General features: G+C 38.1%; 1 protein-coding gene across 3 annotated transcripts; it reads right to left on the bottom strand.

Moving 5' to 3' along the window:
• Positions 1-480: 480 nt before the first annotated feature.
• CTCFL (CCCTC-binding factor like) lies at positions 481-22,452 on the bottom strand. 3 transcript variants are annotated; one of them, XM_073309287.1, is made up of 11 exons: positions 22,346-22,452; positions 21,246-21,815; positions 19,699-19,933; positions 17,346-17,516; positions 16,703-16,836; positions 14,601-14,721; positions 13,437-13,586; positions 11,160-11,320; positions 8,572-8,754; positions 5,520-5,643; positions 481-3,341 (listed from the first exon to the last, which is right to left on the bottom strand). In XM_073309287.1, the coding sequence occupies exons 2-11, from the start codon at positions 21,804-21,806 to the stop codon at positions 3,184-3,186; spliced, it is 1,998 nt and encodes a 665-aa protein (XP_073165388.1). In that variant the 5' UTR covers positions 21,807-21,815; positions 22,346-22,452; the 3' UTR covers positions 481-3,183. The 3 variants fall into 3 exon arrangements, with proteins under 3 accessions (XP_073165388.1, XP_073165389.1, XP_073165386.1); XM_073309288.1 differs by having other exon boundaries at positions 22,367-22,439; XM_073309285.1 differs by lacking the exon at positions 22,346-22,452 and having other exon boundaries at positions 21,246-22,005.
• Between the last annotated feature and the right edge of the window lie 3,893 nt (positions 22,453-26,345).

The following is a 26,345-nucleotide window of genomic DNA, read 5'->3' as shown; positions in this document are numbered from 1 at the left end:
ATAGCTCCTTGGGAATACACTAAAATACAAAATAAAGAAATATAAGACAATATTTAAACCATTAAAGCATTACAATCAAACTTTTAAAATAATTTTTCCTTTGGCCTCTTAAATACCATTGATCAATTTAACTTCTTAGGATTACTGCTGTGATCATATCCATATATTGTCTTAAAATCCACATATTTATGTACAGCTTTTTGATCAGATACCCTCAAAACTAGCATTTTGTAAACTGTTCCTCATAACCTGACTCAAGTCATAGGTACAAAAGTACCTAAAAGCCTGCATTCTGTAGTTCTTATTCAGACAGAACCACCACTGGTTTCAGTGAAAAGTGGAATTATATTGAATGGCAAAAGACTCCAATTAGGAACAGACTTCTCTCATGGGGTCAAAGTACTATCTTTCTATCTTCAAAAGCATACATTACTTTCAATTTCTAAATGGCTTAAATGATAACTACTTTGCGTTCACAAATAAGAGAAAATATCTTTTATTTCAAGCAGTCTGATTTTCTGGCTTAGGATAAGAAGAAAGCCAAATTACTCTGATTCAAAATAAACAGTTTATACACAGAAAATGGTCAAATGTTTACACAACATTGTTATGAATTCTGAAGAACGAAACCAATATTCTGATTTTCAGATGAAGAAGGTTACCGTTAGTGCATGCTAGGCCAACAATACCATTCACACTTTCATTATAGGAACAAAACCATTCTTAAAACCTAGTTCTTGTTAGGTAATTTAAGTAATCAGCATTAACTATTAGCTTATTAGAAATAGATAAACATTATCATTAAACAAACTGCCATAAAATATGAACACAGACTATGAATCTGAACAGCCACATAACATTGTTATTATGGAACGTGGGTTAAACAAACTAGCAAGGTTAACTGTTTCAAGTACACCGCCTTCCCAATGATTCTAAATTACTTACACTACAAAACTGGATGGGGTATCGCACTGCATTATCAAAGCCGTAAATACTGTAATAAGTAGTTATATCAGTAGTTGTTTAAAGATTTGATCCTGTCCTGTGGTAGCATGCATCACTCTATATCTCGTTAATTTGGGTACTCCAGTCTGCAAGATGATGAGTGCCTTTGGTGAGTTGCTCACCACCATTAACTCCTAGATGTGTGTTGGTGCACAAGAGGGTGAGATTGCTTTCCCACTTGTAATGGTAATGAGTCTCAGCACATGACAGGATCGGCCTTATTTTGAAGTAGGGTAGCTTCTACAAGCTATCTAGTCATACCTGCCATGTAAAGGACGGGATAAAGTTCGTAACAGTGTATTAATTGAAAATAAACATGCATGTATTAACCTCTTAAAAGTAACAAAAACATTTAAGTGTTCTTTCAGATATGAATACTTAAACTCAGTTAACCTGGAATGCACAGAACACAGAAGAATCTTATTGTCATGGCTACAAAAGCACTGTTAAAAGAATAATTAAAAACCTATAGTACATAATTAGGTCTACATGCAGAATATAAGTGGGGTATCAGTTTGAATTTACAATATGTCTAGCTTTGTGTTAAAATATTTTTAAACATTAGAATTAGGCTGTCAGCCAAATAAAGTGAACCAAATTCTGCATTTCTCCTCAGGCAAAACCCATACTGAAGTTATAATGATGATGTTTTGATTGAGTAAAGACAGCAGGATTTGTAACGCTCATAAAAACAATCCAGATATATAACATACTCCACATCTGAAAATCAAATATATGTTGGGTTTTTTTTAAATGAAAATAAAATTTATTCATTATGACTTGTCATTAAAATTAGTTTTAAAAAGCATGTTTTCACTGAAAATGCTAGTATATATTTAAAGTATATATTTGATATTTTGGTAATGCTTTCAAATATTATTTGTAAATGAAAGTAAAAATGAGTGAATAATGCAAAAATTGGTTTTGCTCACTGTAACCAACAACAATGAATGGTACTATTTGTGATTGTCATGAAGACTAAGCAGAAAGACTGGTATAAAAGTGGGGATTCCAACAAATTGGTAAAAAGCTAGAATGACTAGAATTTCATTGCTTTTACATACAGTATGTCCCATGAACATTGTTAAAATACTTTTCATGTTTTTTAAACACAAGCATACATTATTAGAGGCCTGAACCAAAGTGATTTAAGTCAATGGGAATCTTTCAAATGACCTTTATATGCTCTGGATCAAGTCCCAAGTATAAACCCATTCTTACAGTCATATGCATGTAGCTACATACAAGATAGCTATTCAAAAAGCAAACTACAAGAAAACAGTTAGGAAAATGAAAATTGCTAGATAACAGTCAATCACAGGCCACCTGATGGTCTTACTACTCTACTAAAGCTTTTCACACTATAGCGCAAAGTGGTTATAAAAGTCCTAATAATCAACAAAAAAATAAGGGGTCTGATTCTCCTCCCACCCTGGTGGGAAGCATGAATGCCCCAACTGAAATCAATGGAGTTACACCTGTGTACAACTGGTGTTAAATGGGAGGAGAATCTGCCCAAGGGCTTACCCAATTCTGAGGCTTGGTTGTTATGTTATAGAAGAAGTGTCCTTTTTAAAATTAAGAGATTAAAAGTATATATATATTGTAAAGTTAATAACATTACAATAAACTTAATGACAGGGTATCTGGCTGCATATCATGGTTTTCAGATTTATATAAAGATAAATACTATACTAGGGTAAAACAGTACAGATTTGTTGAGATCTTTAGTGTTCAGAGAGAAGACCTAGCTATGTTCTTTGCATCAGAATAATATTGCCTTTCACAATGTGCTCACCATGAGGTAAATGCAAACAAGCGGAAGGTCACACAGATCTGGATCTGACAGGAGCACAGAGCTACTGAGGAATAAATCTGCTTGAAAATTGTATGTAATTCTGTAACTAAAGCTGGAAGAAAAATGACAAGTAAATTGAATAAATTCAACCTACTTTTTTTCTATGGCCTAGTTTTAAGATCCGTTTTTCTTTGACGCTGATATGAACATGTTAGAACATATGTTGCTTCCATGTAACTTTAGCTAACAACTTTTTAGCAACTTTTACAGAAACCAATACCTTCTACAGCTTATTTCCCTTAACATGCTTACAAACTTTGCACTAGTATACAAACTGAGATTCTGTACGTTAACGATGGAAATCAGAACTTGTGTTTGTATTATTTGTCCATCATGTTGAGGATCATTTCACAAGTCATTTCTGTTTTCTGCTCCCTCGGAGTACTTGTTTCTATTCCATATACGACAGGGACAATCTCACTGGCACAGCATTCCGTGTTCACAAAGGAAACATCTTGGAATGATCCCAGGTCAACAGCTTTGCAGAAAAATTAAACATCATAATTGTCAACGAGAGAAAGAATTAAATACTAAATGAATTTACCATTCTGCAGTTTCACTGTAGGGGAAAAAAACATTTTCAGTGTCTATAATGCACCACTACATCATCTATTTTAAAGTCTCCAATTTTGGAGGATAAATACATTCTGTTATAAATGTCACCTTGCTACCGCTGTGATTGTGTTCTCAACTTTGGTGGATCAATTTAGTTGTAATGTGCAATAATCACTGCTACTGAGTAGCACCAATGATTTACTAATCAGCAGAGACCTTGACATTAATTAACTGGAGACTTACATACTTCTCACATCCATGGCAGAATGATGAAGAGGGAATTCCTCTAAAAAAATTTAAATTAATTTTCAACAGCAGCAGCAGAGCATGTTATTCATCAGCCAGAAAGACACCATAAATCAATTTTTAAACCTGAGCAAAAAAGAGTCAAAGCTTCTTGTGATACTATGATCTTTCAAGAAGCCAATCACACAAACATATATACCTATATCTTATAGTCAATATTCCAAGTGTGTGTGGAAAACTATTCCTCTGCCCCTGTTCAGCCCCAAATACTAACTGTTGAAAAAAAGTAATTTGGACCCAGTGCTTTAGCGTGTAAGATCTGAGAGAGTCAAATAATGGGAAGTAGTTGCATTCTGTCTCTCTAGTGCTTGTAGAGACATTATTTAAATTTTAGCAAACTGAATTTCTCACCCCAAGAGCTGAAGATGCACAAAAAAATTCATAGTCTGCATGTAGCAGACAACAGCAGCAAAAGTCTACACAACTGCAAATACAAAAACCGCAAGCAAAGCCTAGGTCTGGGTCTATACTGGCATTTCTTTTAAAATCTTCAGTCACAATCACTGCAGGCTTACCACTGAAAGGAGTGGAGGGAACACTATTGTAAAACCACCTGCTGATGACCCACCTTGAGATGTATTCATCAGACTTTGAAAAATTACAACATCACAATTATCATGATGTGAAATGTTATCCCAGTGGCATTGTCCATACAGAGAAAAAAAAATCAGTGTAAACTGCCTGCCAATATATTAAATACTGTGTTGCCTACTCATGCTTAGAAAGAGTCAAATTGGCCAAGCTTGCAACAGATCAATGAGCCAGTACCTTTTCATATTGGCTACCATCTTGTACTCCAGAATCTAGGCTTAAATTTTTTAAAAATTACTATATAGCCCTGATGACTGTAAAGATCTGATAACCTTCAAAATGTGAACAAATTGTAAACCAACACAGCGTGATACACTACCTCAGGAGAGGTGCCTGAGCTGCTGGCAGGTGTTCTCTTTGAGAAGTTCTCAGTTTGGGAACTCACTTCCCCACCCTTGATCTGCCATAGCCCAGGTATCTCTCCAGACTTTTGTTAAGGCTGCTGAGGAGAGTGAGAGAAACAGATATCTAGGGGTAATCCTTCTGTTCATCTTGTGATTTTTAATTTATGGGCTAGGAACCCAAAGTACTAGATGGGAGCCTATAGCTGTATTTTAAAAATAAAAAATAATAAAACAAATGTGTCCGCCCAAGCCTGCAGACAGCCTGAAACAATAGCTTTGAGGTGTGAACTGTCTTACTCATCTCAGTGGCACGTTAACTGTGAAGCCCAATTCTGTTTAAAATAGTCATTTGTACTATTTCTCTGATGACCAAACACAAGGTAAAGAAGAGGAATGATCATATTATGAAGATATGCTCAGTATACTCTAAGCAGCATTCTAGTTTGGCATCACAAATGGGAGGAGCTTGGTTTGTGGTACTCAGGAGTTTTCAATTTGGTCCCTATTGCCTGCTGACTCGCTGATCTGCTCAGGAGAACTCACTGTGGCCTTCATCTTCCTTGATTAAAGAACAGTGCTGTATTTTTGACTATTGCTGGGCAGGGAGACTGGGAGGAAACTTGCATGAGCAGGAGAACAGTGACTCCAGAACAAATAATTGAGGAATGACTCTCACTCAGTAGACTGGGCTTTCTGACACACATAAAACGGTGTCTGAAACAAACATATATCTTATGTTAACACTTAAATTAACCTCACTGTGAAATATTAATTAAACCACAGGATGAGATTCACAGCTTTAGCCATATCTGGTGGATTCCAATTTACTTGATTAAATTCTAAATTTATGAGCTGATTACCTTCTTGCTTAACATCATGTTTTAGTCTGTCGCATCTTTTCTTTTTGCCCTTGTTTCCTTTGCGGCGTGTAACAGATTTTGCCCTCACCAATCCACAGCTTTCAGCATGCTTATGCATATTATTCTGATAGGACAATGAAGCACAGACATATGAATACAGTATTAATGCAATTATGCATTTTAACACAAAGACACAAACATTTCAAGTTTCTAATATACAAATTTTAGAAAACTAGAAAAAAGGTCAATTAATCTCAATGACTTGCTGCTTATCAAACTTATCATAGAATATCAGGGTTGGAAGGGACCTCAGGAGGTCATCTAGTCCAACCCCCTGCTCAAAGCAGGACCAATCCCCAACTAAATCATCCCAGCCAGGGCTTTGTCAAGCTGGGCCTTAAAAACCTCTAAGGAAGGAAATTCCACCACCTCCCTAGAAAACGCATTCCAGTGTTTCACCACCCTCCTAGTGAAAAAGTTTTTTCTAATATCCAACCTAAACCTCCCCCACTGCAACTTGAGACCATTACTCCTTGTTCTGTCATCAGCTACCACTGAGAACAGTCTAGATCATTCCTCTTTGGAACCCCCTTTCAGGTAGTTGAAAACAGCTATCAAATCCCCCCTCATTCTTCTCTTCCGCAGACTAAACAATCCCAGTTCCCTCAGCCTATCCTCAGAAGTCATGTGTTCCAGTCCCCTAATCATTTTTGTTGCCCTTCGCTGGACTCTCTCCAATTTTTCCACATCCTTCGTGTAGTGTGGGGCCCAAAACTGGACACACTACTCCAGATGAGGCCTCACCAATGTCGAATAGAGGGGAACGATCACGTCCCTCGATCTGCTGGCAATGCCCCTACTTACACATCCCAAAATGCCATTGGCCTTCTTGGCAACAAGGGCACACCGTTGACTCATATCCAGCTTCTTGTCCACTGTAACCCCTAGGTCCTTTTCTGCAGAACTGCTGCCGAGCCATTCGGTCCCTAGTCTGTAGCGGTGCATGGGATTCTTCCATCCTAAGTGCAGGACTCTGCATTTGTCCTTGTTGAACCTCATCAGATTTCTTTTGGCCCAATCCTCTAATTTGTCTAGGGCCCTCTGTATCCTAGCCCTACCCTCCAATGTATCTACCTCTCCTCCCAGTTTAGTGTCATCTGCAAACTTGCTGAGGGTGCAATCCACACCATCCTCCAGATCATTTATGAAGATATCGAACAAAACTGGCCCCAGGACCGACCCTTGGGGCACTCTGCTTGATACCGGCTGCCAACTAGACATGGAGCCATTGATCACTACCCGTTGAGCCCGACAATCTAGCCAATTTTCTATCCACCTTAATCGTCCGTTCATCCAGCCCATGCTTCTTTAACTTGCTGGCAAGAATACTGTGGGAGACCATGTCAAAAGCTTTGCTAAAGTCAAGGAACAACACGTCCACTGCTTTCCCCTCATCCACAGGGCCAGTTATCTCGTCATAGAAGGCAATTAGATTAGTCAGGCATGACTTGCCCTTGGTGAATCCATGCTGACTGTTCCTGATCACTTTCCTTTCCTCTACGTGCTTCAGAATTGATTCCTTGAGGACCTGCTCCATGATTTTTCCAGGGACTGAGGTGAGGCTGACTGGCCTGTAGTTTCCAGGATCCTCCTCCTTCCCTTTCTTAAAGATGGGCACTACATTAGCCTTTTTCCAGTCGTCTGAGACTTCCCCCAATTGCCATGATTTTTCAAAGATAATGGCCAATGGCTCTGCAATCACATCCGCCAACTCCTTTAGCACTCTCGGATGCAGCGCATCCGGCCCCATGGACTTGTGCTCGTCCAGCTTTTCTAAATAGTCCCCTGAACCACTTCTTTCTCTGCAGAGGGCTGGTCACCTCCTCCCCATGCTGTGCTGCCCAGTGCAGCAGTCTGGGAGCTGACCTTGTTCGTGAAGACAGAGGCAAAAAAAGCATTGAGTACATTAGCTTTTTCCACATCCTCTGTCACTAGGTTGCCTCCCTCATTCAGTAAGGGGCCCATACTTTCCTTGACTTCTTGTTGCTAACATACCCGAAGAAACCCTTCTCGTTACTCTTAACATCTCTTGCTAGGTGCAACTTTAGGTGTGATTTGGCCTTCCTGATTTCACTCCTGCATGCCCGAGCAATATTTGTATACTCTTCCCTGGTCATTTGTTCAATCTTCCACTTCTTGTAAGCTTCTTTTTTGTGTTTAAGATCAGCAAGGATTTCACTGTTAAGCCAAGCTGGTCGCCTGCCATATTTACTATTCTTTCTACACATCGGGATGGTTTGTCCCTTTAACCTCAATAAGGATTCTTTAAAATACAGCCAACTTCTGAAGATTGTTCCAGCAAAAAAATTTAAATTCCACTTTAAAAGGACCATTATAAAGACTGGTAGGCTTAAAATCAGATCTACCATCTTTGTTTGATTCATAAGTGAATAAAATAGTTTATAAACTATCAAATTTAAAAAGAAGGTAGGACCTGCTTGTGAAGCTACTATAATCACGAGTCCCAGTGACAGTAACACTTCTTGTTGCTAACACAGTATCCTGTGTGCTCAGGGAGCTGGCTGAGATACAAATTCTGCTGGTAGCATACGGTTTTGAAGAACAGGATTATTATTCTCTCATTCACTTTGCTAAAATATTCCTTGTATTTTCTACTTTACATATTTTCGCAGTTTCCTCTATTTGTCTTTTGGTACCTATCTAGGATACTTTCCAGATATTTACATTTGTTTCCTATTTGCCTTTTATTTTCTATCAGACTATTTGCACTTTCAATCTTATTAATTCCCAACTTGCATTGTACCAATATAATTCTTGAAACAAACACCTGGCCTTTTATATAAAGTGGCAAATTATCAGATGTATTAACCCTTTGATGTGAGATCTGGAAAAAGCCTATTGCTGGCTCTGCATCAAGGAGCTAGCTGAAGATTCAGTTCAGCCAGTAGACTGCTTCTTTATAAAAATGTGATATGTAGTACTTAACTAAAGATATCTCCCCATTGAGATTCCTTAAAAGGGGATACCTTACCCAGCGTGAATAGCCCTTGCCACATTTAGGGCATTCATAAACTGTTGGTTTAAAATTGGAATCATGGTGTTTCCTGAAGTGAACAGTTAGAAGCTGCTTCTGCCGGAAGCATTTGCTGCAACATACACAAGTGAAGGGTTTCTCACCAGTATGCGTACGCATATGCACAATCAAGTGTCGTTCCTGAAATGAAGAAAACAATGTTTAAAACATAACTAACTTTGTGACAAGCAAAAAAACTAGAGTCCAAGGTTGTTGCAGTTTCCTTAATTTGTTTCACAGAGCACAGGTATTGAAGAACATGTAGGGTAAAATTCTGCTCCCACTGAAGTCAATGGCAAAACTATCACTGACTTGAATAGGACCAGGATTTTACCCCACATGTACCATCACTTGGAGAACAGTGATCCCTGAAATAAGATGTTACGGGCTGAGTACTGAGATTTAGTTTATATTTTCCTAAATCTTTCACTTTACCAGAATATTCAAGAGTGTCAATTATTTTACTGTGCAACATTTTAAAGAATGGTTGGAACAAAACAAACCTTTCCAGAAAAATGAGAGAATAAGTTAACCGTTTTGATTTTTTTAAAATGTTATTTTCTAGAGTTGGTGGGTTCTTAAGACCTTGTCTCCTACTGTCCATTGGAAACTCCACCCGTGCTGTGTTTGCATTGCCGCGATGATGCAGTGAGATCCACTGATATGGATCATTACATGCAACTGGAGACGTGCTGAAGGAAATGGAACTCTGTAAGGGAACAGTCTATGCTAGCACATCAGTGCCTATGTAATGAACAGTGGGAAGGAATGACTAATAACAGTAACAAACAGGGTAGAAAAGATTGCTGCTTGTGGAGAAAGCACACCTGCATACTGCAGCTTCAAAAACCTCTTCAAGGTCTGACTTGCCTCCTGCCCTCTTTTCCCCAGACAAGTGGACAGCTGACTAGATAAGAGACTGCCTGTGCCCTCCTTTCCTCTGACAAGTGGTAACTGGTGAGTTCAGAGGGCACAGTTGTTTTAATTCAACAGAAATTGATTACAATTAATAAGCTGTTGAAGTTATAAAGAACACATGCGAAAACCCATATTACTGAGCTCTCAGTATTTTACATTTTGTTACCCTCTTCAGGGGAACAATGGCAAGATAAAGCTATAGATGGTTTTAATGGGCTTAAAAGCCCAGCCTTAAAAGTTAAATATCCCTTTCTACTACAGAGTATGCTTGTCTGATTAAGAATCCATGATTTTGATCCATATTTAGTTATCTTCTCTCTATATTTTAATGTTTCTTCCTGAGTGTGATGAAATCAACAGGCAGAACAAGTCACTAAATTTTCACACTTTTCCAACGAGAGTCCAAAAAGCACTTAGAGCAGCAGTGTCAATGAAAGAATCCTGTGTGTTTTTTATGAGTTCTTTTTAGAAAAACTTATACTACCATAGCATGTTTATTCCTTTGGCTGGTGAAGATTTTAATTGTGCTAATGCATAGTACATACATTAACTCCATTATTACCCTTACATTAGCAAACTGTTATGAACAAATAAATATTCCATAGAGCATGGCCACATATTTCAGTTTTTAAACATGACAGATTTCTAAATACAACTTAAGAGGATGAAAATTCATCACGTCTGGACTGCACATAATTCTCTAATCAGAGCATCCAATAATAAAAGTTTCTTTGGACTGAAATATAGTGTAAAATGATTAGTCTAGAGTGTACGTAACTCTTTAATCACACCATCCAGGAATGAAACAAAGACTATAAAGGTTATATATTGGGATAAATATGTTTCCTTATGTTACTGATATAGCAAAAAACTTATGAAACCTATAGCATGATTTAATTCTTCCATTTTTAGATGTATGAAAATTTCTTCTAGAATAGGTATGAGATAAAAATATGTAGAAATACATTCGGATAACAAAAGGTCCACTAAGAAGTTTGTTTCAGCCAGGCCAGATAAACAGAGCCAAGCTGATTGAGGGTATGAACAAAGCTGTGTAATGAAGTTTCTAAAGAGTTGTCAACATCTGTAAGATATGGGGTACATCTATTAAAAATGTAAATTCTATAAATAAATTAGGCAAGGAATACAGTATCCTATGTCAAATTTCTTCTTATGAAAAATAACCTACGCTAAGAATCCAGTCTTCCCTGACATTTTATATTGCATGGCTTCCAAGCTACTTTTATAGTATATTGTTATTTTGTTTTATATAAATACCAGTTTGGATTGAAAAACCTTTATTCTGTAACATGTTAAATACTACAAATAAGATGCAAATACCATGTTTTGTTATCACAATGGCAGTGAAAATAACTGCTCTTATTTCCTACTTTCGAACAAATCATGTCTGAATGATTTTTCATAAGCAAATAGTTTAAGATTTTTTAGCATTACTAATTTATCATTCATTCATAAACCAGTTATCTTGTAAATAAATATAAACACAGTATTTTAGCTAGACTGTGGTAACAAATAACTATGATCAAAGCAAATACATCCCCAAAGCCAAGCCTACCCCACAGAAATATTAGGTGAATACGCTATCACACTCCAATTAATGTAAATACCTGCTTGCATGCATAACTGCATCGATCACATTTGAATCGCTTTTCATTTCTATGAGTTTTCTTGTGCTGAATAAGAGCATAGCGCTCATGGAAAAGAGCTTCACAATAACGGCACTTCATCGCTACAGCCAGGTAGGAATGCAGGTTCCGTAAGTGAACGCCTAAAACAGTTTTACAGATCATTACATTGAAAAGTTGTGGTAGCTGAAGATGGATTTCTGGATGTCCACAGATTCAGACAAAAGGCTAATCTGTGCATAGCCTGGAACAGGCGTACGGGCGGGGGGGAGGGGGGGTTGTGTGAAAGAAAGCTGACAAGGTACCTTCCAGGCCTCCTACTACCTCTGTACAGGAGCCAAAAAACAGTCTACTAGCATCACCTTTGGGGCAGCAGCACAAAGGACCAGATTTTCAAAAGCTGTTTACGTGCTTAGTGGGATTTTCAAAAGCACCTAAGCAGTTTGGGCACCTACTTCCCGTTGAAATAATTCTGCATCTTTAGGCACCTAAGTATATTTGATAATCTGGCCCCAAACTATATTTATTGTAATGTGGTACCTGCAGTATACGTGGGCTTTTTGACAATCAATAGGTGCTTGTTAGGTGATAATCTTTGAACAGAGACAAATTCCATAAGTAAACGCCCTACCGTAGTTCTACATTTATGAATAGATATTTAATTGATTTCAATTTGAATTAGGCCTTTAGTGGGTTTTCCAAATGTGCCTATCTTTATGTACCCAAATACCTTTAAAAATCTGGCCCTTTATACCTCAACCCATCTCATTCAAGCACCAGGAGCCCACTATGGTAAGATATTTAATCAAATCACACATTATATATATATACATATACACACATACACACACACTTACTTACACACACTTGTGATGAATGCATGAGCCTTTGTACAAGAAGCTGAACAAATGTGCAATGTTGACCCCAATCGGAACTTTCGGATATTCAGCACATTTGAAAATCAGGTTGGCACTTAAGTACCCATTTAAGACCCTAACTTAGCTCCTAGTTTGAAAATCTTGGCCTTTGTGTATAAATTTGTTTGGAACCTGTCAGTTATATCGACTGAATTATAACAAATAGGTTGTATTTCTAATACGGTGGCTTGTTAATGAAAATCTGGTTTCTATGAGGTCTTCAAATTACTAAAACACATTAATTTACAAGTGAACTACATGGATACTTATAATTTTATTGGTATGCAAATGAAGTCTTGTTTCAGATACAGAGTCAGTATAATCATAATTCTCTTGGAAACTCATGTGGGTTTGTATTTGCAATATACTGGTTTGTATAACTGAAAATTTAATCTGCATATAGCCAGCTTCCATTTATGATATTTTAAGCAGAAATTTGCATATACACCAGCATGTAGTGATATTACTTGCAGGTGAGAAAAAAAATCCATGGATTGTATAAAGAATGTAGGTATCTACATCAGAATATAGTGCTTTCTGCTTGATGGGAAAAGACCGAAAGAGTTAAAGGTCATCTCTATGTATTGTACACCATAATCTGTCATGTCACATAAATCTTACAGAACCTGAAAACAGATCTGCTACAACTGCTTAATAGGAATTTAGAATTTCTATAGTACAAATATTGCCTGCTAAACATATATGAACGCAAGATTAAAAGTTCATAAAGTGTATATTTGTTATGAATGAGATTCCTTGTACTCTTTGAAGTCTCATTTGTAAATTGCTCCATAATTCACAAGTAAAGTTAAAAAAACATTCAATACAAATGTACAAGCTGATCTTATATATTCAAGGATATCAGTGTATTAAAAATATTCAATATATTTCCAGCTCCTCAGATTTCTGGTCTGACACCCACTTTTATTTCACGCTTAGGCTGGGGCTGGAACAGAATCTGGAAACTGTGACAGTCCCATCAAGATCTGCTCCTTCTGCCACACTGAGTTTCCACTCTGTGCAGTAGAGAATCTATGGCCTAGATTTTTGTTACGGCTGTCACTTTGGAAAATGGATTTTCTTAATGCCACAGGTATTTAATAAAATCTTGCAAATGTTAACTCTTGATGTGGAGCGTTATAACTGTACCAATCTATAGCAACCACAAGATGGCAACACATCCCCTCAGCAGGAGAAATTCATGAATAATTTCTCCCTAGGAATACTTTAGTTAATGATAAAAATAAGTCAAAGAACATTTTTATAGCATTATGAACAGTAAGAAAAGATACCAAATTCCCTATGCAATTGCATTCCATTTTTTTCTTAAATCCAAACTCACCCAAATCACTTTTTCTTGCAATAAATGTGTTACAATGTGGACACTGGTATCTGGGCACATTTTCACTATGCTTCTGTAATATATGGATTTTCATGGTACCACTTTGTGTGAATCTGGCCTGACAAACATAACATTCATAGGGTTTTTCTCCTATGAAAAAAGCATGAGAAGTTAGATAATATATGCTTAGCAGCTCTACATATATATTTGATACAAACGCACCTCTCCCATGGACGTCTATGGCCCTGATACTGCATTGCGATCCACCAGCACGAATCTCTGTGCCCGTACAGAAAATCATTAACTTCAGTAGCAATACATACTGCATGATGTGTGCAGAGATCCACACTAGCTGAGAGCTGATCCTAGTGCAGGATTTTAGCCTACAGAAGTTGTGAGCAGAACTAATGACAGTACAACGCCATTTATGTAACTTAAAATATTAATTAGTTCGTTCTTCTTTTCTGCTGTGTTTAATGTAGGAAAATGCACAATTGCTAACACTGAACTGGGCTAAATTCTGCTCTCAAGCAGACTTAATCTGTAATCTGTTTGTCTTCACTGGGATTCCATAAGGAAACAGGAGAGCACAGCAGGAACAAATTACTTTTGTTATTTTGCCATAAATATTAAAATAGTGCAAGTTATAATTACAGGATTTGCAGTTATTCATTTGCCAAAATAATTTACATGAAGAGACTGTATTTTTAGGAAACAGATGTGCCACAGTCATGCCCACATTTTGGGACAGCTACTTTTTTGTAAACCCTCCTGACTGTCAGACACATGCCATGTAAAATTAACCAGGCCTGATACAAAACTGAAAACTGTATCACAAAAAACAAGAGCACACAAGAGAAGACATTGAACTTTTTATTTCATATCAGTAAAGGTCAGTTTAAACAAAATGAACACAATTAAAAATTGTTATAATCTGATGGGCCAAATTTTCAAAAGTAGTTTTAAAAACAGACTTAACAATTTTACATGAACATTTTTCCATGTATGTTCTTGTGACACACAAAACATATGTGAAAAACTGTCTGCGTAAAACTGCAGCAGCAATTTCAGAGGCTGGATTGAGGTCAGCTTAAAAAATATAGTCCTACAGATTTACCAAAACTGTAAAATATATATATTAACCATTACATGAGTAAGTCTTACCTGAATGAGTTACCATATGTCTTTTCAGCTTATAGGTATCTTTGCTAGCATAACTACAGAGATAACAGTTATAAGGACGCTCTCCTGTATGTGAACGAAGGTGACGCTTCAATTTGCTTGCCTAGTGTAAGAGTCAAAAATTAATTTTAACACCACCCATATTAAAGGGACACTGTCAATTTAAAATCTAATCCATTTTACAGAACAAATGTAGTAATTTCAAGTTCTACACCCTCATTAAAACACCCTTTCAATTTTAGTGGATTTGCAATCACAATTTTTAGGGGTATTTTTAATATTCCTTCCCCGCATAGAGCGTTGAAGACCCACACAAACAAAAGGGGAAAACGACTATATAGGGGGAAATAGTGAAACTGGCCCTGTGTACACCTCTATCAAATACACAAAGGCTAGGATTTTCAAAGCATCCTAATGAGAGCACCTATCTCCCTTAGGCAGCTGTGAAAATGCCAGCCAAAGAAAAATTGAAAATATAGAGGAAAAAATGGAAAGGCCAATACTAAGTAACATATTTGCTCATCTCATTGGCTTCAATCTGGCAAAGATTTACATACATGCTTAATTTAATCCACGAATAGCCTCACTCAACGTCACTACTCAAGTAAAAATCATGGATGTGCTTAAGTCTGTGCTGCATCAAATCCTAACTGCATAGTAATAACTATCTAAGAGCTTCTTCAGCACTCACTCAAGCAAAACTCTTAGAAACTTCAATGTGAGGTTGTAATATTGTAATAGCAAAAAGTGATTAATAAAACCCTTACTTAAAAAAAGAGAAAAGTACAGAGTACATTTAATATTTTTAAAAATCATTTCAATTTAGATTTAAATACTACTAGCACAATACATGTGGAGCATTAAGGGACCATATTTTGAAAAGAGGAACAGGCAAGGTCTGTACGCAGTTGCAATTTGGGCACAGCATGTCAGGCACTTAATAGTCATTTAACAACATAACCGCAGAAACAGTGCACACAAAAAGTAGGTGCATGATTGAATGCTTACTATTTTCCATGTGAACCTCTGGCATTTTCTAGTTTTTATTTGACCCGGAACTACACTATAGATGCCAATCCTACAAACACTAAACAAGTGCTTAATTTTATACATTAGCAGTAACAACTGACTATAACAAGCCTACTCATGTGCATAAAGTTAATCAAGTGCCTGTTTGCTGCATGATGTATTTACAGTGACCCTGATCCTACAGCCATTTTTACTGTTAGAAAATAACTAGAAAAAATATTAAAACAAAATGTATTTGTTGGTATGTTTTCAAAAAAGGGTTTGATGAACACAGAAAATGTTAACTTAAAAACGTACAAGAGCTCACTCAGAAGAATGAGTGAGCAGACAAAATAAAAATGTGAGGATTCTGAATAAATGTCTTTATTTTTTGAAAGGCTTCTTCATAAATAATGAAATTCATCCTCTACTTCTGAAAGTTTTATTAATTGGGCTTTGTGAAGGCACCTGGAGGTGGAGGGATGGAATTCACTCCCTCAATGTTTGGCCGGATCCTGGGGCTGAAAACTCAGCCCTTTGTGGCCAGAACAAGTTTCTGGGCCATTGAATCTGGATATCCAATATCTCCCTCCGCTTACACATGCCCCTGTGGCAATCTTCATGCCAATCTATGGGATCAGTGCAGAGCCCTCCTTTGTTGTGTGCAGGGACTGTAGCCGCTATCTGTGTGGCCACTGCTCTTCTGTAGAGGGAAGTAATGGGGTTAAAACGGTGGAAACAGCAATGCACAAACCCTCTGCACTAAGGAGAATCTCCCCAACACAACCCAGTTGTTCAGTGTCAATACTGTAACTTACATATGTAGCCACATAAGTTCATTTACTGACCTGTGTATCTGCTACGGTTAATGAGTTTTGTAAAACTAAGGTAAATAAAGATAATATGAAGGTGCACCATTAGTTTCCAATCCTTCGAGCACTTCTGCTCATGAGTAATTTTATGCATCTGTGTAAAAACCTACTGAACTCACAGGATATCAGGCCTTTGTATTTGAAAACATACACCCCCCCACCCCCCAAAAAAGAAAAAAAGAGATTCAGTAGTACTGCACTTACTTCTACACTAGAATATTTACACATTGAGCACTTAAAGGGTTTTTCTAGAGTGTGCTTATATCGCCTGTGTCGTGCAAGCTCACCACTGGTCACAAATGCCATCTCACAGTCACTGCACTTATACGGTCTGGTCCCTGTAAGAACATATTATTTAGATTTTTTAAAAAAGGCATATCTGTGTAATTTCTCAGTAGTAAATCAGCATTTACACATTAATGAAAATAGTTTTAATATAAAAAATTGATATGAATTTTTTTAGATGCAAATATTTAAAAACTATAAATGTATTACGAATGCAAGGTTTATGTATTACATACCTATTTTAAAATATTAGAAAGAAAAAGGCCCACAGATATTAAAGGAGACAGATCAGGTCATGAGCACAAGAATTCAATATTTTAATTCATTTCACCTTGAGGATGGTTCTGTTGACTATTTTTTATATATTTATATATATATATTTTATATATAAACACTAAAGCCATGTTGTATCACCGCTCTACATACGGAACTCCCAATAAAATCAATGGGGGGTTTAGAATGCAGACTGGTGGCCGAAGACAAGATCATTTCAATGCCACTTAAATCACTTAAATTCAATGCCACCAAGTAAAAGGAGCACGTTCTTACACACTAAGTATACCTGTATGTGTATTCACATGGTTACGCAGGAGAGTAACTGTACGGAAAGCCTTAAGGCAGAGGTGACACACATGAGGTTTTTCATCAGAATGGGTTTTCATGTGACGATTAAGACTTGATATTCTAAGAGAGGTGAATGCGCACAGATCACAATGGAAGATCACCTTTTCCCCTATGAGAATATAGACATATTTAGGTCACATGAGCCACAAAACAATTATCTGACTTAAAGAATAGTAACAATTTCCTAACTAAACCTCCTAGATTAAGTAATAATACTTTGCACTTCTGCAGTGTCTTTCATAAGAGTACCTCAAAGTGCTTTCCAAAAATTAAGCCTGTCAGAAAGGTATTATTATACCTATTATAAAAAGAGAGTTTAGAGTGATTCATCCAAAACCATACACTGAGTTAGTGGTACAGTTGGGAACAAAATCCTAGAGGCACGACTCCTAGTCTAACTCACACCAATGGATAATCCTCCCTCCCTTGAGGGTATCTTTAACATTTAGCTCATCTAGACGCTTATATCCTGTGGAATACACCTGTGATGTCAGCTTCATTAACTAGTGAGACAACCTCCTATACTTACTATAAAAGCCTAGAAATGGCAGATTAATTATGATTCTCCACATATTCAAAAGCTTGAAAATGCTAAGTATAGACAAAAAAACTATTATAGTTTAAAGCCTCTTAATCTATTGCTTGAACTTCAAGAATGCAAATGCAGCAGAATGTTGGTTCCTTAAGTGATCAAAGAGAACTGTACTCCGTGCTGATTATATAACACCTGCAAACTCACATAATAGAAGTAAGGAATTTCTTTAGAAAATAAATTGAGGAAATGTGAAACATTTTCAGCTTTCAAGCAGATTCAGAGTTGCCAAATGGCACATAGTGTAATATACAGACAGCTTTCCTGGAAGCATTATCTCAGGTCTGGGTCAAGCCGATTCTTTACGATGACCATTCAAGTTGAAGCCAACAAATATTTCTAGAGAATTAATGTGCCTGTATCAGGACATGCAGATAGTAGTATACTTCAACTAACAAACAAAAGTACTTTATCATTATTTTATTCATCAGTTCATACCCACACAAAAAACTTCTTCTTGGAACCCCCCATAGGCTCCTCCAAACCTGCAAATCTTGTAAATTTGGCTACAGGGAGGCACTGTCTGGCATAACTAGTAAGAGCCATCAAATCAGGGATCCATCTTATTAAGTACAGCAGACAGAAAACCTGCCTCACCAGCAAAGTAAGAACTTTGCTTCTTAGTCAACTTTATCTGTCTGCCCACCCCAATCTCCTGCATCCTATATTGCCTCTGTTGCTGCTAAGTGTTTTTGCCTGCAAACCACCTCTGCCTTCTGTTAAGGACTGAGACGTGGTGGCATGGGGCACATGAAGTTTGTCACTGTTACAGAGACTGCTTCTACACCTGGAAAACTCTTATGGCTCACCAGACAGAAACTCTGCTCTGGCAAACCTTACTAGGTCTGTTGAACTGGAACTCCCATTATCACAACCAAAGAAAGCTGAAAGCGAAGACACAGATGAGAGCAAACTGAAAGCACAGAGGCAGCCAGGATGAGGGACTGGTATGGTAGCAGGGGAACTAGATGGGACAAGCAGGATGCACATGGACAGGGAAGCCAGGATCGACAGGGGAATCAAGAAGGGCGCTTCAGAGAATGGGAGTTATCTATGAAGATCCAGAGCTCCATCAGTTTCCATAGCAAAAAAAAAAAAAAAAGAAACCACAACAAACCCACCGCAGATGAGTTATAACAAAACAGCTTTCTGTATTTTCCTCCACCATGAATTACCCTATTCTGGGCTTATACTTGGTAAAGCACTCAGTGCAATTATGAGTTTTTCTCACCTTCGAGTTTGTCGTATTGTAGGAGACTGAAAAAGTTATAATCTAAGGATTTCAGAAGACAATGATTTTAAATATTAAGATTACCAAGAAGGCTCTAAAGAGTACAAATCTCAGAATGATTTTACAAATCTTCAGGTTTAATTATTAAGCATTTACATTCAACATTAAGTGGAAAACTCAATGGAACCTTAGCTATGGAGCCAGGTTTCAAATACTCCAAATTACTCCAAGTGCAGATGATTGAGGCAGTAATCTGAATAATTTCTCTGTTGAAACTTTACAGTGACATCACACTGATTAAAAAATTCTAAGCAGGTAAGGTCAGAAAAGGTTATTCATTCATTCTTTCACATTTCAGTAGTAGTTTGAACCTTAACTTAATCTAACCATAAAGAGTGGAAGTTACTTATAGGTCTTCAATCTGTCTTCTAAATATGAGCTACAAATACTGCATGGTCAACTTTTTACCTTTTTTCCTATGCTGTGTGTTTGTTTGAGCTTCTAGAGTGTCAGGTTTTTTTATAACTGCTTCTTCTTCTTGCTCTTTGTGTTCATAGTGTGACACTGAGATATCATCTTTGGCTTTACAGCTCAAGATCTTTGCTTTCTCAACACTGAAAATGTCCTTTTCTCTTCCCTCTTCATTTGGAGGCAGTTGCTGGACCTTACCTTCAACTGCATGTAGATCTTTACTTCTGTCAATCTAGTTTAAAAAATAAGAAGTTTTTCATTTCATCAAGAAAACAAATGGTCTCAGTCCAACCATGCTTGTGGCAAAGCAGCAGAGGCTATCTGTACCAGCAAGCAGAATACAATAAACTACCCACCAATTAACTCTCATTTACAGCTAGCTATTTGGTACATAATCTGCAGGGATTTTGATTTGGGCCTACTGAATCAATGAGTTTTGACATATACTTCAAAAGGAACAGGAACAGACTTTGGGGGACACAGTTTTCAAGCACTTAGCACCCATAGTTGGGGCCCAATTTTCAAAAAAGGTAATTTAGGCATCTAAATTGAGCGGGCAGATTTTCAACTCAGTGGAAACTGCAGGAAGTTGAGCACTTCTGAAAAGTTAAGATTCATGTAAAGTTCCTAAACGGGAGCTACTGAGTGCTGAGCAATTTTTAAAACCTGGCCCTGAATCTTTACAGGTTTAAGAACATTTTAGACCTTCTTCTTGAGACTATAGCAATGAGACTATAAAAGTTTATATTTTCAACTTCTTTTGACAGCATTTTTTCATATAATTACTAGGACCTTACATTTCAAGAAAAAACAAGGAAAATAAATGTAATTTTTATAAATTATATTTTTGTAAATTTAATATAGGATTTATGCAGTATATTTGTATTAATTCCACATCATGTGGCAGTTACTAAGGTATTGTAACTGAATTTTTTTTAACTAAATAGGTTTTAATACTCAGCGTGATCATTACAACTCCCAAGACTATAAAATATAATGCATCATCTCTTGAAAGGGACAATGTCTAGTATTTTAGGCCCAACATTTAAGTTTTGTAGCAAAATTTACAAAGCCAAGTATTTATAGCAATACTAGTGTTTTCATGAACTTTCCAAATAGTTTGTTCTAAGTGAAAACTAGTTGTGTTTGGCTTTAAACATTTCAACTTTCACACCCAAACACTACAGTACTATACTAATGTGTGAGAACCAGGAAAAGAAATCTACCAGCATACTTATGAACATCTGAGTTAACTGAAATGCAAATAATGCAGAAATGAGAAAAATATATTTAAAAACATTCTTTTAGCTTTAATAAACTGTCAGTAATGTACACAGGAAAGATTGCCTTTTAATAATATAGGCTGAGATTTAAAAAACTCATTTAAGGGATTTATATGTCTAAATCCCTTCATTTAAAAAGTCACAGCCATGATTTTTATTTTTCATTTATATTTTTTTTAAACCAGATTTTAGTTTTAAGTCTACCAATATAACACTACAGACCAAAGGTTACCATCGCATCTTCATTGACAGTATCTCTACCTTAATCAGTAGCATTCCTGGTGGTTTATCCATGGACTGGTTTTCTTCATCTTTTGCCTGTACTTTTTCTTGCAAAACATTAATCTGCATCACCTCCACGTCATGAAATGTATAAACACCATCCTGTATACTTATTGCTACACCTGTGGGTAGATTCTGCTGAGCACCTACTCCCTGTTGCACTACTACCAAGGGCTGCAAGACACTTGCTCCTCGTTGTACTACCATGTGCACCCCACTCTGCTGCTGAACATTCAACTGACTGACCCCCTGGACGTCTTCTTCCCCTTCCTTCAAATGCACAGTCTGCAGCATTATCAAATGCTTTTCACCCTGTACTGGAGATGGGGACAACTCCAGGTTTCCTCCTTCTTCTTCCAGCAGCTTGGCTGGAAGGGCTCCATTTAGGCCTTCAGCATCTGGGTCACAGATGCTGTTTCTTTCCTTCACCCAGGATATCTTGCCCCCTCCATCATCTTCTCTTGCCTTGTCCCAGGTTCTTTCAGCACCTTTTATTTTGGTGAACAGCTCAGGCAGGGCTGAGTCCTGAGAGGCCATCATTAAACAAACCTGTCCCAAGAGACAGCAATGAAAGCTACTAAGGCACCTCATCGCCTTTAAATTCAGCCCACACCAACTCCACACGCTGCCCTAACCCGCACCACTTCCACTCCTTAATACCCCCCACCCAGAAACCCTTGGCTAAAATCCTGGTCCCCCAAAACCTACCTCCACTGTCCACACACTGGGAAAATATTCCCCACGACCCTTCCAGAGCGGCCCTTTTCCCCTTAAGCCCCACAGCACCTCCCCCTCCAATAACCCCCCCACCCTCTATTAATCACCCCCACGGCACCCCTCAAGCACCTATCCCCACAGACCCCCCCCCCATATACCCTGATATGGGCTACCCTCCAGGAAACCTCCCTCCCGCCCTACTCCTCAACCCCCTGCCTTCCCCAAAAGCTCCCCAAACCCACCCACTCCAACCAACCCCCCCGCCCCCCACCCACCCTAGTGACCCAGCTGCCCTTCCCCACAATCCCCCTGGAGCTGCACTAGCCCCCCCCGAAACCCGCTGCCGCGCGGGGAGCCCTCACGCGTCGGCTTCCAGCCCCGACCTCCAGGGGCGGCCGCCGCCCGGCCCCCGGCCCCGCTCTCCCCCCAGCGGCCGGCCCGGCGGGCTCTGCGGAGAGCAGGAGCAGCGCAGAGCGGGCGCGCGGCCGGCGCACGTGACTGCGCGGCCGGCCGCGAAGCGGGCTCCGAGGCCCGCGGGAGGAGCGACGAGAAGAGCCCCTCCCCCACTACAAAGGGACGGGGACCCCCACACACACACTCTCCTCACCCCTGCAAGGGAGCAAGGGGCCGCCCTTAAGTACCTCACTCCTTCCCCCACTGCAGGGACATGTGGGACCTCCACTGGCCTGAGATCCCCGGCTCCCTCCTCCAGCAGCGGGGACTGAGGCCTGAGCTCTCTTGCCTGAGGAGGGAACCAACCCCCTCCACTTCATTTCCATCACGAGGGGCAAGATGGAAAAAGCCCGGTGCCAGAGCCCCCCTCGCAGTGTACTGGCAGGGTAGGGTGGAGAGTCTATCTCCATGTCATTTGCAATCTGACCCGTAGGAGAAAGTCCCTGTGTCACCATAGCATTCAGGAGCTAAGGAAATGAATGAGACTGGCCCAAGAAACAGACACGGAAAACCATGCACAGCAAAGATAGTTTAATTTATTTCAATTTCCAGAGACGGTACAAGTCAGGACCTTTGAGATTCTGACTGAACAGTTAGAGCCCTGCAAATCCATGGATATCCGCTTTGTATCTGCAGATATTTGCAGATCAGATGCAGATACACCTTTTGTATTGGCACAGGGCTCTGTGAATAGGAACCACCTCTTCACCCCGTTAATGAAAGCCAACACCTGCAACTGTATCCTAATGCATGAGCCTGTGTGACCACATGAATCTTGTTGCATGGTCAGAGCCAAAGTTTCCATTTTCCACTTTTATGCACCACAGCAAGTTCCTGTGACTAGACAGTAAAATCTCCCATAAAACCCCAAAATATTTAGAAACATTTCCCCTAACTGAGTCATAAAGGAAGATTTCTGAGAGTTTCTTTAATGTTCTTAAAATGTGCTCCCACTTCGTGAGAGTCAATGGAACAGCACTCAGTTGGCCTTCCTCTTCCACACTAAAGTATTTACATACTTCTCTTATGGAAACACTCAGCCTAGCTATTATGCCAGTTGAGTGCTATTCAAGAGAGAGTTGACTGCTAGTAGTGTATCATCTCTTACCATCAAAGCTTAAGTATTTTACAAAATTGATTAAAGAGCTATAAGCATCGTTATACTATTCTGTAGTTCAGTATTGATTATTCACCAGGGAACAACAAGTTTTTATGTTCAAGAGTTCTCTAAAGGCCCTTACAAAAATGTTTGAGATAAACTTGTAAAATTTCACAAAATAGTTCATCTTTGATATCCTTCAAAAACAACATTTTACAATCCTCAGGATAAACCATTAAAGTCCCCTTTTTTTTTTTTAAGGCCCACTTGCTACTAATACTCCCCTAACATTAGATATCAGTGCAGAGGAAGGATTTAAAGATTCGCCTCTAACTTTTAGGATGACACATTGTAAAATGGCTATAGGTTAGCATCTCTCATGTCCCAGTCATGACCTAGGCAGTCTATATAATATTCCACTAAACTGTTTTCACATTGATTGTCAAAACTGACAGGCTCAACCCATTTAAAAATAAAAGGAGTACTTGTGGCTGTAGCTCACGAAAGCTTATGCTCAAATAAATTGGTTAGTCTCTAAGGTGCCACAAGTACTCCTTTTCTTTTTGCGAATACAGACTAACACGGCTGTTACTCTGAAACCTGCCATTTAAAAATATTGATTGTGACTGAAATTATTTCAGCACAAAAGCAGCCCACAGTGCATACCCTGGTCTACATAGCTGATATAATGGAATTCTGTGGACAGCCTACATTGTGCTGTACCTAATATATACTACTGAATACATTTAAACTACTACACAAATACTTTTCAGTGTAAATCTACGTATTATGCATTTCATTTTCTGCAAGAATATAACAAAGGCATAATTATTTGCTTCAACTAGTGCCCACAATGATAGATGCGGTATACAAACACAAAAGGAAGGCACTAAAGACTTCATAGTCTAGGCAGTGATCTTGTGACTTGTTGCAAGGGATCAGTCAGCGCCTGAAGTCCCATTGTTATCAGATTTCAGAGTAGCAGCCATGTTAGTCTGTATTCGCAAAAAGAAAAGGAGGACTTGTGGCACCTTAGAGATTAACAAATTTATTTGAGCATAAGCACGAAAGCTTATGCTCAAATAAATTTGTTAGTCTCTAAGGTGCCACAAGTACTCCTTTTCTTATTGTTATCAGAGGAGCTCCACATGGGTGCAGACATCCAGGTTGCAGGATGCTGACCTAGAAAATGCACACACAGAGAAAAGTGATTCGTAAATTAACCTTACAAGGCCTTGTTCTCAGAGATGCTAAGTTTCCATAGCTCCCATGCGCTCCAGTGGGTACTACCAGAAACAAAATACCAATAGCCACAAACTTGCAGAAACCGAACAGCTGTAGGGTTTTACCTCACAGTAGTTTTACAGTTAAATTTATTCAGGAATACACAGTGGCAGATAATGTAGATAGTGGCTTTGTGATAATACTAAGTAGACCTGGGCAAAAAAGTAGCACCAAAATGGTTTATCTACTTTATTCTAAAATGGCATACCATGCCACCCCCAACAGATTGACAGTACCTGTCTGTCCGTAAAACTTCAGTGTTCTGTGAAATTTCCACTGCAATTTTTAAAATTAAAAACTTATCAAAATACCTTTGTAAACAGTTCTGGAAACATATCACCTTCTTTAAAAGTTATTGAGGATAACTTCCCTGAGTGAAGGCAGAGGGTTTTATCCAGATCTTGGTTCTTTGTTAGATTTTGCTTCTACAAAGAGAAGTGAGGAACATGAAAAGGGTATCTATCTGTTAAGCCTACAAATTCCCATCTCATCTAAAGAAAACTTCCAGGTGTAGACACCAGAAAAATTGACGACAGGCTACTTAATGTGCAAATAATTGCACAACTATTAAGTTATTTGTTAATAGGGCAACCCAAACCAAAGCAGTTATTTAAGTATGATTATTTACTCCAATAATTTACTCCAATTTTAGTTGGGTATCAAATTGTTTACATTCAGTTGGAGTTTCTCAATACCACTAAAGATAATACACAGAACACCACAATGGTGCCACTGGCTGCATTCATAGATCATACCTCTTTCAGATTTTCTGTATCTCTTCAGGTTGCTACTGTGTATTATGTAGTAATAATAGGTAGTTGAAGGGCACTGGGGAAAAAGAAGCTGTTAAAATTATATATCTTCCTTTAGGTCATTTTAATGAGTTTCTCTGCACTTGAACAGTCATCAGCACCTAAGTGCTCTCTTGCTTTGTACTTCTGTATTATTAATACCAGTACCATCCATGCAGTTTTAGTTAAGGGTCTGTCATTATTTCCATTACAATCTGATATTTTCAGGATTTATAACTCCAATTTAAAATATCAATTCAGTACATTTTCATTGAATTCAAAAGAGCCATTTGATCACTGATCCAAAAACTAAAAATTCCCTAATGAAGTTTTGACACAATAGACTGTAACAGCACCATTATGATCGTTATGGTCTATTGTGTGTACAATCTCCATAGCTAGGAATACTGTCTGTTGTGTCATCTGTCTATAAACTACAACCTGGCTTTTACCCAATACTCCAAAGGTTCCATTTCAGTCCATGAAGTGAAGAATCTGCATTTATCTCGTGAACAGTATACTTTTTTAAAAAAACATTCTAATTATTTTGGGGAGAATAAACAAAGTATGAATCATTATTAATTAGGGAGTTCTTACCATATGAAATTTAAATATTTTTCAGACCTTTTTGTCAAAACAGTGTTGCATAAAGAAACAAAAAGTTCAGCTGTACAAATTAAGATAAATTGCTGTAAAGGAGTTAAGAATTCATGAAAGTGAGTATATATACCCCCA

This window comes from Lepidochelys kempii, chromosome 13 (assembly GCF_965140265.1).
Source record: "Lepidochelys kempii isolate rLepKem1 chromosome 13, rLepKem1.hap2, whole genome shotgun sequence".
NCBI lineage: Eukaryota > Metazoa > Chordata > Testudines > Cheloniidae > Lepidochelys > Lepidochelys kempii.
Note: the sequence above shows the minus strand (reverse complement) of the source record. Positions and strands in the feature narration are given on the sequence as shown.

Bases quoted from the DNA above. Each gene is read 5' to 3' on its own strand.
- CTCFL (XM_073309285.1), bottom strand. From the start codon at position 21,857: ATGAGGTGCCTTAGTAGCTTTCATTGCTGTCTCTTGGGACAGGTTTGT. The intron at 19,934-21,245 runs GTAGAGATACTG...TTTTTAAACTAG, and splicing joins CAGGAATGCTACTGATTAAG to ATTGACAGAAGTAAAGATCT. The intron at 17,517-19,698 runs GTAAAAAGTTGA...ATATTCTCATAG, and splicing joins CACACAGCATAGGAAAAAAG to GGGAAAAGGTGATCTTCCAT.